Raw genomic sequence first — 13646 nt, 5'->3', positions numbered from 1 at the left:
TTTATTGCTTTCTTGGAAAGTCTTTCAACACACCCACACAATGTAAGTCTATCATTATCCTTGATCACAATATAGGTGGAAAAATTGTGTGATCTAAATGGTGTATTTCTTATGCTTCTATCTAATATCCACCGTACCACATTTATGAATTTTTTTTTCTTGAGTTTTTAGGATTTCTCTTTTCTTTGAAAAATATTAAAAATATAATATTTTACTACATAAACTTTTATACATTAATGTGGTAATAAGTGCGATTGGGATTATAAAATTTTAATTAATGAGTGTTTGAATATTCTTTTTTTTGTGATTTGCAGCACCACAGTTGTAAAGACAATATAGTAAAGTCTAGGGTCGGACTGTGACAATTTTATGCCTAAGGAAAAAAATTTTATTTGAGGCTTTCAATTTTATTTTATTCAAATATCATTTAGATGTCATTATTAAATTTTATATTGTAACTCTAATTTTTTAATTTCATTTTTCTTGCTTTTTTATATACAAAATTACTATGTTTCTAAATTTTGTCTCTAAAAAAAAAAAACTATGTTTCTAAATTTAAAATTTTCTAACATCTACTTTTAAATTTTGAGCCGACCTTGGAGTATCATGTGAAAGCATTTCAATGTTTGATATATAAAAAAGTGTTAATTTCCCTCTAAAATGAGGTGTTTTTATTTGCTTTTGTTATGTTAAACAACATGCTTTTAATGTGGTATTATCTTTTTGCATATGACTTTTATGGGTTTGCTTTTAAAATGATGTGTGCTTCAATACAGTTTCCCTCATTGCAAATGAAGCAGGTATACTTCAAAATTTTATTGTTTGCTAGTTGTTTCGTTTTTCTAAGTTTGATAGGATATATATATATATATATATATATATTTTTTTTTTTTTCATTCATATTTAAGGATAATCAATCCATGCATGCTGTTTAGACAGCATCTATTTTCATTAGGTCTGGAATGTTTTGATTGAATGCAACTTCATGTTAAGTTGGCACTTGTTATTATGCTGAGGGAATGACAGGTATGTATAGCTTCAAATTTCACTGTTCAGTAAAATTCCATTTTCAAGGTGCAATTCTACTCTTTGATATACTAATCAAACCGTTAAATGTTTTCCCAAGTGGCGCATTCTTTGTTAAGAGAAGTGAAATATTCTTATGTGTCACATCAGAGAAAATAACAAATTAAATTTTGACTTTTTGTTTCATTTGGTTCAATGTTTCAAGACCTTTCATATTAAAAAATAAATATTCTTAATTTTTTTTCTTTTGGTTCAATGTTTCAAGACTTTTTCCCCCTCGCACAAAAATTCTTTGCATTTCAATTCACAATTTCCTACCTTAAATAAAGTGATACATGGTGAAAAAAAATTGAAATCTAATTTCCAAATTTGATTTTGGTATTTTGAGAGAGAGAGAGAGAGAGAGTATTTAGTGTGTGGTCATGTGAAAGATTTCGTGGCTAATATTAATTGACAATCCATTGTGTGAGAGAGAGACATATAAAAAATTGAAATCTCAAGTCATTACGAGAAATTAACTTCAATGATAATTTGATGTTTCATATAATTCTATTTTTGTTTAAAAATTTAGGATTTCATATTAGTTGAGTTTTTATTATTCCCACAATTTTAGAGACCTTTTTGAAGTGAGTGAGCTCACATTATTTTTAATTATAAAAAAAAATTACTAATTTAAATTTTTTGTGGCCCTAAGGCTAGGCAGTGGCTTAAGTGGCCTTGCCCAAGGGCCAGCCTAGCTCATTGTGCCAATATTTTTTATTTTTTCACGTTGAAAGTATATCCTTATATATTTTTATAATATTCATATCATTTTCACCTCTTTGGTGAAAGCACATATTCCCTTCTCTCAATGAAAATGAATAATTTTTTTCCACCTTCTGTTTTAGTCAAAAATCAAATTCAAGGTGGTGGGTGTAAAGATAGGGTCGTTTGGTATAAGAGTTTAAACACATGTTTTCAGTTTTTAAACAACATTACACGCATTTTCATACATTTTTTCACCTATACATATTTCTAAAAAATATAAACAACATTACTAGAACAACGTTACCAAACAAATGTACTTTAGAGTCTTCAACTCTTGTGGTTTAGGTTATCTCAAATAATGCAAAATTCATGATACTAGTGATATAGAATAGCATTTACTACGAAACACTTTCTAGAAAAGCACTAGATACAAATTTATAAAAGGTAGTTGATTTAGTTGAGTCCAAGTCTTCTAGGGAAAAGTTAAGGGATGCTGGTAGTACCAATAGACTAGTCATAATTGGTAGTACCAAAAGTTAGGTTTTCTCAATTAATGCAAAGTTGGTAGTACCAAAAGTTAGGTTTTCTCAATTAATGGTACCAATAGACTAGTCATAACTAAACATTTTCCAAGATAGTACACCACGATGCAGAGTCTTAAAGTATGTTTGAAATCAGCTTTTAGCATTAGTTTTTAGCTTTTACATAAACAAATAAATGTGTTATATATTTTTCTTCTATTTTCTTTTACTTTTGTGTCTCACAAATCTAGGATTTGTAAATTATTGACCAAAAGTCAAACTTCATTCGAGTGAAACTATACCAGTAAGGCCATTGTTTCTTTTTACTTCCCTCAATCAAAGTATTTATTCATTAAAAGAAAATAAATTATCTTCTTGCACCATTTTTTATTTAGAAAAGATCGTCATCGTAGTTGGGTGGAAAGACAGCATGATGCGAACTACAAGGACTTAGTCCAAGTCATCTCAAATAATGAATTTAACATTTTGCTTTTGGAAAAAGCACAAGATATGATCCAAGAAAGTGGTATGTGTAGTGGGTATATATAGGATGGTGGTGGTAGTGGTATTTCAATTCAAAACCTATTTTGCTTGAAAGTATAAATTAGAGTTGAGCAAAAACTTTGTCAGTCTTATAGTTATAGAAAATCAGAAAAAGAAAAAGTCATGGAGTTGCTAAGATGTTATTGGCGGTGGCCGGTGGTGTTAGTTTTGGTTCATTTTGGTATGAATGGGTGCTTTGGTTGCTGGGAGCAAGAGAGAATTGCTCTCTTGCAATTCAAAGCTTCCATCAACCACGCTAGTGAACTTTATGAATTTTCTCTTTGGGACTCAGGCAATAAAGTGAGTGATTGCTGTGAGTGGGAAAGAGTTAAGTGCAACATTACTACTAGGCGTGTAATCCAACTTACTCTTGATATGACATTGGGCTCTTGGAGTAGCGACGTTAGGGGACATTGGTACTTTAATGCCTCTATGTTTCTTCCCTTTGAAGAGCTCCAATACCTCGATTTGAGTTATAATTCCATTCCTGGATGGATCCCAAATGAAGGTACCAATTTTATATCCTAAGATAAGTAGGTAGTATTTGTCGATATCCTAGCTAATTTTTTCTATTACCTCATTTTCTTATAAAAATAATAGCCGGGAAAAAGATTAGTTGTATGTTAGGAATCATTTTATACTGTTTTGTGGGAATATATAGTTGTAGACATGCAAATTGTGGCATGTAAATCTAAATCACAGGTTTTGAAAGATTCTCTGCGTTGAGCAAGCTGGAGGTGCTTCACTTGGATTATAATAATTTCAATAACAGCATTCTGCAATCCTTTAGTGGTACTATTGCTTCGCTCAAGGAACTAGATCTGAGTTTCAACAAATGGAATGGATCAATCCACATCCAAGGTAAAATTATCATTAATTAATTTGCAAATGAAGATTGGAAGAGTGTTTCATGCTTATTGAGAACATAATATTTTTTATTTACCTCCTATATCAATCATTGAGATATATACAATCAAATTTCACCTTTTTTCTTATTAGCTCTTTTAAATGAAATTATTTATGAAACTGTAGTTCCTTTAAGAAAAACTAAACTATTGGCCATTTATATATTGAGAAATGTTAACGGACACCTTTACCTAATTAAAAATTGGTATAAATTGATGAAATAACTGAAAATATTACTTAAGTGATAAGTGAAACTAAAAAAATTAGCTTTATTGACTTCACATCTAATAAATTTAGTTAAAAATCTGACATAAATTAAAATGATTTGGCATAAAGTTATTTATTACACTATCCTATATTGTTAGACCTCTTCAAAAAAAAAAGCAAAAACATATATATATATATATATATATATATATATATTGTTAGACGTCGTAAGACTCCATAACAATTAATTATTAATAAATTTAATATAGATAGTATGACATTATATGCGTACAGTTTGGCCGATAGGTCTAAGAGCATTCACATCAATGGAGTTAAAAATTTAGCATTTTAGCTCCACCAAAAGTTACTTTATCTATTTTACCTACACACATGCTGTAACAGTGGATCTATTTTAGCTTTCAGCACAATAAAATAATATAAACATCATAATAAAATAATATATCTACTACAATAAAATAATCCATCTCACTACAATAAAATAATATATTCACTACACACATACATAACAGCCACACACAACCACAACCACAACCACCACCACCACCACCACCACCACGGCCCACAACAAAAGAAAAAAAAATCAATCAAGTCCACACATCATAGCCACACACACAACACAACCTCAACCCACCACACACCACCACAGCCCACAACAAAAGAAAAAAAAATCAACCAACCCACCCACCACAACCACCACCAGACCACAATAGGAAAAAAAAAAAAAAAAAAACAACAACAAAAAGTGCTGATCGGCTCCCACAGCCCAACCACCCATCGATGAACCCAACCACCTACCACACAACCATAACCACCACCACACCACAGCCCACAGTAGGAAAAAAAAAAAACAAAAAGTGCGACGCGCACAACCAAAGCCATGAACCCAACCACCTACCGACGCCGATCTACCCACACAAAAAGTGCTGATCGGCGGTGACGTTGACGATGAAATGAGAGTGAATGAGCTTGAGAGACCGGAGTTGAGAGAGTGAGCTTGAGAGAGATGAGATGAGAGTGAATGAGAGAGAGAGAGAGAGAGAGTGACGGTATGTATTATTTTAATCACCAGGGGATTAAAATAATTTTTTTTTTTTTTTTTGTTTAGCTCTCATGAACAGTGCACATCTATTTATAGATGTGCATTGTAGCAGTGGAGCTAAAAAAAATAGATTTAGCTCCATTGCTACAGCATGATTTTTTGTGATTGAGAGCTAAAAAATACAATTATACTTATATAACACCACTGCTGTGAATGCTCTAAGGCGCCAGATTTTAGGCACTAGTCCAAAGTCCATGTTCAAATCTCACTGTAAAGTTTTGTGTAGCCTATTATATTTATGAGTTATGCTAACGAGTGCCTTTAGGGTAATGGTTAAGAATCCAGTTAAAGAAAGTTTCTATGAGAAAAGAAAAAAAAAAGCAATTAATCTTTTAATAGCTTTTTTCATTTTCCATAAAAGTAATGTCAAAACTTTCTTTAATTGGATTCTTAACCAGTGCCCTAAGGGCACTCATTAGCATTTCCCTATATGTATTTATTTGACAAATTTTTTTGCTAATCATTTATTAGACATATTTAGAGTCCCGTTTAATGAAAAATTATACGCTGCATTGGGTATACTATTAATAGGGTTATACCTATTTTACGTTTATTTTTGAGATTATAACAAAGATGGACACGTCCAAAATTTGGTTGAAATTCTAGGGTGGCATTTTCTTATTTTTGAGATGTAAATAACCTCGAAGTGCGGCTGACATGGTAATTCATAGTAAGTTCATACCAATAAAAATAAAATTTCTACAAATATATGAGATAAGCTCAAAAAAATGTTAATTGTTGTATTAAATGACTTTCTTTTAATAATGCAGACTGCAGAGTAACTTGTCAATTGGACTCCGAGTATACCTATTATTTTTTATAATGAAAAAAATATATCTTTCACTTTATTATTCTTTTATAAGAACACTTGATCAATTAAATATTATAGTCTATTGTAAAAGAAAGTTGACCTAAATTAATATTCATAGAGGACAGATGAATCATTACTTACTAGAAGAAAGAAATTTAAATAGGACATTCCATATTAGACCGTTCTCTTCCAACACGTGAGACCCATATGTTGGGAGACTGGGAGAGAGCTGGTATCTTATACACCAGGTGCATGAGAGATTTTCCCATCAGGAGAAAGTGGTCTTATGAGACCTTCTCATGGGATATCCTCTTATTAACAAGTGTTCTAAGGTACATGTCAAAAAATATTATATATTTAATTATTAGTTATGTAAGATATGTTTAGACCCTTGTATACTTAGATTGTTTATCCTAATTAATTCACCAAGTTGTAAATTAGATTATTCAGATTTAAGTTAAACACATGCAATCATATTACTAAGTGCAAAAAGGTAGAGAAGACAAGCAATAAAATAACTCAGGAAAACCAATGAAACCAACTATTTCAAGGTAAAACCAATGGAGGATTTAACCCTAACTATCCTCAAGGCAACAAATTCCCTAAATCTAAAGCTACCTCTAGTAGTACATACTCACATGACCACATGCAACTCCGAATCCACAGACTCTTAAGTTGCAAGCCCTAGATTTGAGTTACAACAATCTTTCATATAACAATTTGAAAGGATTGTTTACTACTAAAGGTACGTAAGTTATACCATTAACATCAAGGTGGTGGTATTTTACGTTTTTCTTTTTGTCATCGGCATAATCATAGAAAAGCATAAGCTATAACAAACATGTTCTAAATATTTGATAATCAAATTTCTTGAAATTCAATGAATCAAAACTTGTAGTCTTTTTAAAATGCCGTATTCAAAGTAAGAACATTGAAATCTTTTCTAACTCAATCAAGTTTTAGGACATAATAAATTCAAAAAAATGAATGTCATGTTTGTTAAACCCCTTTTTTAAGAAAATAACAAAAGGAGTGAAGAAGTTTCAGACTTTTGACATCCAACTCGTAAAAATGTTTAGAAAAAAGACAATAAGGAAAGATTGTAGTGAGACATTTTCCATTAAATTTGTGGACATTCTTGATATAAAATCCCAGATAAACAAAAAGTTTTTTTTTTTTTTTTTTTTTTTTCAATGTTAGAAACAATTGTTGTGTAAAATGATGATGATGAGGTATCTCGAGCCTCGACCCATCAGATTAATAGGGATTTGCCCCTTTTTGCCTAAATTTCTATTTGACCAAATTCAAACCTGATGTTCGCGAGCCATTTGTTTGAAACTCATTTGACCAAAATCATGTGAAGAGTAATTTTTTGGGCCGTCTATTTAAACGAGAGGCTGCCGTATGAGAAAAAAAAATCTACGAGTGAGAATTCCTTGAGCCATAGAGTTCTAAACTCCACTTCTTGAGTGTTTCTCTTGTGAGATATTTTTTTAGAGTTTTTATTTGGGAGTTTCTCGCATTGACTTTTAACTGTTAGTGAGTGTTGTTCAACAAAATCATAGAAAAGTTAAACCTCTGTTACTGAGTTTATTAGTGAAAACCTGTGGAGAGTTCTTTGGTTCGGGTTCATTGAGTACAAGGTATCTTTGAGGAGAAAGTTTGTGTAAAAGAACTCCATAGTAGAAGGCAAGTGGGCCGCTTGCGGAGGTTACATTGAGAGTCTATAGAGTCTAGGCCAAAGTGGCCAACTACCGATGTTTGTTGAAATATTTGGTGGCCTACTACTGTTTTGAAAATATATATGGATATACCACTCTTTTGGAACTAGAGTTTGTGAAACTCGAGTTCTTTGGAAAAATAGTCTTCAAGTTTGTCGTACTATTTTTTATAGAACTCGAGTTACATAAAAAATTGGTGACTATTTTTCATGGAACTTGAGTTACATAGCAAACTCGAGTTTCACAAACTCAAGTTTCAAAAAAGTGGTAGATCCCTAATTATTTCGTAAATAATGGTAGATTGACAAATATTTCCGCCAAAGATGGTATTTGGCCATTTTGGCCTTAGAGTCTAGTCGACAAAAGTTTTGTAAGTAAAAGTATTGTCAATGTTTTGTGTTTAGTGGATTTTTTAAGATATTGGATCCCCTAAAGTGGTTTTTTCTTTAAAATTATTCTTCATAATTTCCACCTCCTTACCAAATATAAGTTTCTTTATTTTTATTTTTATTTTTATTGCTTTTAGACTTGGTGTGTTATTATAATTGTGATTAAGATAACCATTTGAGCTTTGTAGTTGGAATAACAAGTGACTTGATCAACTAATATATTACTTAATTACTTTGGGGTTTAAATCTAGATACTTTTATTGGCATGAAAGTGTAGGTAAACTTAGTTAGGAATAAAGTCTAAGCAAGGGTAGATAGTAAAGGTAAACTTAGTTACTTATTACTACTAGTAATTGATTGCACTAATCCTTTTTTCTTAATTACTAGCTTCCGGTTCCAAGTTGAGCCGCCAACCAAAAGTCCAACCTTTCTTTGACACTTTATGGCCACTTGAAAATTTTGTAATTGCCCTTTTGATTCCTAGCACTGAGCTACAAGAAAGATCACTCAATATATCTATATATGTGTGATTTTTCTGTTAACATTACATATAGATCCAAATATAAAGAGTAAAGGCGGATATTTTCTAAATATTTCTTGAAATTTTAGACTTGCCAAATCTTATAATATATTAAAGTAAAGACTTAAAAAAAAAAATAAAAAGTAGATCCTGGTTAAATTCTAAATTTTAACGGTCATATCTAAGTCTAATATTACTGAGAGACTCAACTAAAGGGTAGCCACTTGGTGCGTAGAGAAGATAGACATTTGATGCAACCACTGCTTGTAGGACTAGCATTTATTATAGTAATTTCTTTTTTTGGTTAAAATTAGTTGTTAATTTTTTAGAACAAATTAGTTGTTAATTTGAAATCACCAAAGTATAGAGAAACTGTGTAATTTACTTAAGTATATGATAAAATGTAGTCATGTAGTAGAGAGAGAGGATAGTCCCTTGGTGTAACCACAACTTTTATTAACCATCTTTAATATATATATACATATATATATATATATATATATAGACATCTTTTATTATATAATATATTAGTTGCTGACTTGTGTGATGCACCTGGAAGTCTAGCAAAAAAATTTATATATGATATATGTTTAATTAATTAGTATTGAGTTGCTTTTTTATTAAGAAAAATGAGGAATTCTAAATAATTTAAACCGGAAAAATTGCATCGATCTCCCTCCTAATTTTAGATTGTACATTAACCTTTTTTACTTTCAAAATAAATTGCACTCGCCTTCCCTACACTGTAACATGCACCATTAAATGCACTAACGGAAATGGATATATTTAAGCTTTTTACTTACACTTTTTATTAAAAATTCCCATTTTACACTCACTTAAAAATGACGAAAATTTCCATTTTACCCTTATTCACTTACTTCAATATTTCTGTGTGGTATATATGTTTTGCAATTACTTCTTCATGTTCTATCATATCGATCACTTTTAATTAATTTACATACCTCTAAAAATTTTACTTTTATTTTAGAGTTGGGTAAACTAAACAAGCTTGAGCAGCTGTATTTGAAAGGTTCATCGATTGATAAAAGCTTTCTTCATAAAATTGCAGTTATGACTTCTCTTAATAAATTGGGAATGCGCAGCTGTGAATTGAAGGGAACCTTACCTACCCAGGGTAGGTTTTTTTTTTTTTTTTTTACTGCTAAGAATAATTACAATAGTAGAACCTAATAACTAATTATCTCATTTTACAGACTGGTGTGACCTTAAGAATCTCCAAGAGATAGACCTTAGTGAAAATAAATTGGAAGGGATACTGCCTTCGTGTATGGTGAACTTCACATCACTCAACATATTGGATCTCTCTTATAATCACTTCAATGGGAACATTGTCCAGTCTCCACTATCAAGTTTGTCATCACTTGAGTACCTATCTTTCTCAAATAACAGCTTCTTCATCCCATCCACATTCTCCTTCCTTTTCAACCTCTCCAATCTTAAGATCCTATTAAGTGATAACAATATATTAGCTTTGGAACCTGACTCTCTTACTTTGATTCCAACCTTCCAATTAAAGGTTCTCAGTTTGTCAAATTGCTCAATCAACATTCACAATAGGACACCTCCCAGATTTCTTCATTATCAATATGATTTGCGAGTAATTAATCTCTCTCACAACAAGTTGGTTGGGCAATTCCCTTATTGGTTGATAGAGAACAATACAAGATTGGAGATTTTTATTGTAAATAATAACTCTTTCATGGGGCCTTTTATGGTGCCATATGATATTCGTCCCAACATGTTGAACATAGATATTTCTGATAATTACTTACATGGTCCAATTCCCACAAACCTCGGTTTAATTTTTCCAAATTTAGAATCTTTAAGAATGTCATGAAATGAATTTCAAGGCAATATTCCTTCTTCTTTTGGGAATTTGGTTTTCTTACGGAGTCTAGACTTGTCTGAGAATCATTTCTCAGGAACCATGCCAATGCATTTCATAATGGGTTGCTACAATTTAGAATATCTCATATTATCAAACAATAGCTTCAGTGGCCAAATATTTCCTACCAATTCTAGTTGGACTAAGCTAGAAACTTTACTTTTGGACAACAATCACTTCTCAGGCACGCTTCCAACATGGATAGGGAACGTGACATCTTTAGTAAATATTGTTATGGCCAAAAATCATTTTGAAGGTCCTATTCCAATTGAGTTATGCAAACTCGTTGACCTTACAATTCTTGACATTTCCGACAACAATCTTTTTGGCTCTATTCCATCTTGCTTCAATTTCTCAAGTATCCTTTTTTTTCAATTAAATAAAAATTGCTTGAGTGGTCCAATTCCAAGTTCTTTCCAAAACAACTCCTATTTACGTGTACTGAATCTTCGAGATAACCATCTAACTGGAAACGTTCCCAATTGGATTGGCAGCCTCTCATCTTGAGAATTCTGCTCTTGAAAGCGAATCATTTAGGAGGTCAAATTCCAATTCAAGTATGCCTTTTGCAGAATTTAAGCATTTTGGATCTTTCCTACAATAAATTTTCAGGTTTAATTCCTCATTGCTTGAGTAACATTACTTTTAATGCATCTGCCCATGACCCTTCTTTAAGTGGTATACAATCGGGGGCAGGTCAATACAGTATTTTGTCATTATATTTGAACACAAAGTCAAATTTTATCGAATTTCTCCCTGATGATATATCTGTGTTTAACGAATTTGTGAATGTTGAGGAAGAAGTAGAGTTCACAACAAAAACTAGAAATTACTCCTACAAGGGTGACATCCTCGAGTACATGTTTGGAATTGACCTCTCGTGCAACAACCTAGCAGGTGAAATCCCACTGGAACTCGGTAGGATGAGCAGCAACATTCGTGCATTGAACTTGTCACACAACAATCTATCCGGACCAATCCCAGTAACATTCTCAAATCTAATGCAAATAGAAAGTTTGGATCTTTCCTACAATAATTTGAATGGCAAAATTCCACCTCAGTTGACTAAAATGACCTCTCTAGCGGTCTTCATTGTGGCACACAACAACTTATCAGGAGCAACACCTGACAGAAAAAATCAATTCATTACTTTTGATGAAAGCAGTTATGAGGGAAACCCTCTCCTATGTGGGCCTCCATTACATAATAGTTGCACCAAAATGAGACCACCATCTACAATATCAGTGGATATTAAGGGGGAAGGTGGTAGTTTCATGGACATGAGTGTCTTCTACATAAGCTTTGTGGTGGCTTACATGACTGTCCTGCTCGGAATTGTTGTAGTTCTCTACATAAATCCATATTGGCGTAGGGCGTGGTTTAACCTCATTGAAGTGTGCATTGACACTTGCTACTGCTTTTTTGTGGTTCATTACCATAAGTTGTTCGATTTCAGCCTTGCATAGCCTTGTATTGCTACTATTTTGTTGTGGTTTATTACCATAAGTTGTGTTTAATTTCAGACTTGCATAGCCTTGCATTTTAATGATTACATGATGTTTGTCTCTTCTTGCTGGATTTTGAATCTAAAGATTGAACTTTAATACTACGTTGTGCAAAATCTGTATTTGTTGTGTAATTTTAAAGGACTAAGATTGTATTTTTGCATTGTTGCTTTAATTGAATATGTGAGTTATGCAAAGACAGAGAAATACAGCTACCCCCAAGGGGCTAGGAGTCTAGCCATGAAGTGCCATGCAATGGCAAGAAAATATTAAATCTTGCAAATTATTTCGAAATATTGCCTAACTCTTTTTCTACTCACCATGAACTCTGCCAAATCACATAAAACATGCTCATGAATTCACAATGTTCAAAACCAAAATATGGGGACATCCAATCCTATGCACAAGTACTTGTATGATCTGACAGCTCCAAAGAAAACCAATTGAATAATGTTTAACTTTCTAAATGCTTCAGTAAATATTGAACCATCTATATATTCAAAAGATTTATTCTAAGTGACATCAAAATATCCATGTATGTGACATTATTCATAACAGAATACAAAAATGATAAATAAATTGACTTGCCGTTCTCGATAGTGAAAAATATTAAAGAACAATAAATAATATGTACAACAACAACTTAAATACTCAAGATGCAAGTGATCAAATGATGTTGCCTCATATAAACCTACCATTGTGATTTGTAAGAAAAAAATTACAACCCCCCCCCCCCCCCCCCCAAAAAAAAGGACAAAAACGACCCAGTCACTCCTACAAAACTTATAGAGTGGGTGGGTCTTTCAACAATTGATGCTTTTTCTTCAGTTGCCTTTAGCCTTTTTTGCTAAGAATTAGCAAACAAATGACACCAATGGGTCTACATTTTACCCTGATTCTCCAGTAGTAGCACGCTTATCATATTCCCCTTGCTCTTCTTTGGCAAACTCTTCAATCAATTCATGTTGCCTTGGGGTCAAATTTCTGCACAAATCAAGCATTTTAATCTACTAAAAAAATGAGAGGCTGCAAACACATTCCCATATGATGCTATAGATTACAGTAATATGACACTTTTTTTCCCATATATAGTCCACACACTGGATTGAACTGAACCATAACAATACATTCTTTAGGGTGAAAAATCCTGCAACAACAATGGTTAAGAACAAGGAAACCTACGATGGAATGCTGACATTGAAGTGCACATATTGATCACCAAATGAGTAAGAGTTCCTTTGTCTTGATCGCTGCCTAAAAACAACAAATTCAGAGGGAAAACACACGCAATTTCGATATAAAAAATAAATTAAAAAAAAAAGGTTTTTACGCTCAAGATATTTAGAATCTTAACAGACAAATAAAATTAATGATATTACATTTAATAAGTTGCTTAACTAGGGTAAAATCATCGAATCCTACATTGAAATGATCAGCAACAAATTGCATATTTTATGCGACTCATGTGGACTCTTAACGTTAGTCATAGAGGATACTCTTCTGTCAAATTTTCATATTGATTCCTTACACTAAAAGAAAAAAAAGAATGAATCATGGCAATAAGAAAAAACCACATGGACACAAGCTGTGGAAGTTGCTTCAATTAAAATTCTGGGGGTTTATTGATACAACAAACAAAGTGGCTAAAATGTAAAAGGACCAATTATGTCACACACTATTCTCGATAGAGAGCAGGATGCAAGTGGCAAGCCAAAATAGAATCA

General features: G+C 32.1%; 2 protein-coding genes across 2 annotated transcripts; both read left to right on the top strand.

Moving 5' to 3' along the window:
- Window positions 1-2717: 2717 nt before the first annotated feature.
- On the top strand, window positions 2718-10882 carry LOC115984114 (receptor-like protein 8). Its single transcript, XM_031107023.1, has 4 exons — window positions 2718-3345; window positions 3540-3698; window positions 9581-9646; window positions 9726-10882. Exons 1-4 carry the CDS (start codon window positions 2961-2963, stop codon window positions 10367-10369), a joined length of 1254 nt encoding a protein of 417 aa, XP_030962883.1. The 5' UTR covers window positions 2718-2960; the 3' UTR covers window positions 10370-10882.
- On the top strand, window positions 10882-11918 carry LOC115984115 (receptor-like protein 56). Its single transcript, XM_031107025.1, has one exon. It carries the CDS (start codon window positions 11278-11280, stop codon window positions 11881-11883), a length of 606 nt encoding a protein of 201 aa, XP_030962885.1. The 5' UTR covers window positions 10882-11277; the 3' UTR covers window positions 11884-11918.
- Window positions 11919-13646: the final 1728 nt, after the last annotated feature.

Source organism: Quercus lobata, chromosome 4 (assembly GCF_001633185.2).
Source record: "Quercus lobata isolate SW786 chromosome 4, ValleyOak3.0 Primary Assembly, whole genome shotgun sequence".
NCBI classification, from domain to species: domain Eukaryota; kingdom Viridiplantae; phylum Streptophyta; class Magnoliopsida; order Fagales; family Fagaceae; genus Quercus; species Quercus lobata.
Note: the sequence above shows the minus strand (reverse complement) of the source record. Positions and strands in the feature narration are given on the sequence as shown.

What these genes read in the sequence shown, in the direction of transcription:
- LOC115984114 (XM_031107023.1), top strand. Translation starts at nt 2,961, where the DNA reads ATGGAGTTGCTAAGATGTTATTGGCGGTGGCCGGTGGTGTTAGTTTTG. An exon ending in TGGATGGATCCCAAATGAAG is followed by an intron (nt 3,346 to 3,539) that starts GTACCAATTTTA and finishes TCTAAATCACAG; the next exon opens with GTTTTGAAAGATTCTCTGCG. An exon ending in TGGATCAATCCACATCCAAG is followed by an intron (nt 3,699 to 9,580) that starts GTAAAATTATCA and finishes ATAAAATTGCAG; the next exon opens with TTATGACTTCTCTTAATAAA.
- LOC115984115 (XM_031107025.1), top strand. Translation starts at nt 11,278, where the DNA reads ATGTTTGGAATTGACCTCTCGTGCAACAACCTAGCAGGTGAAATCCCA.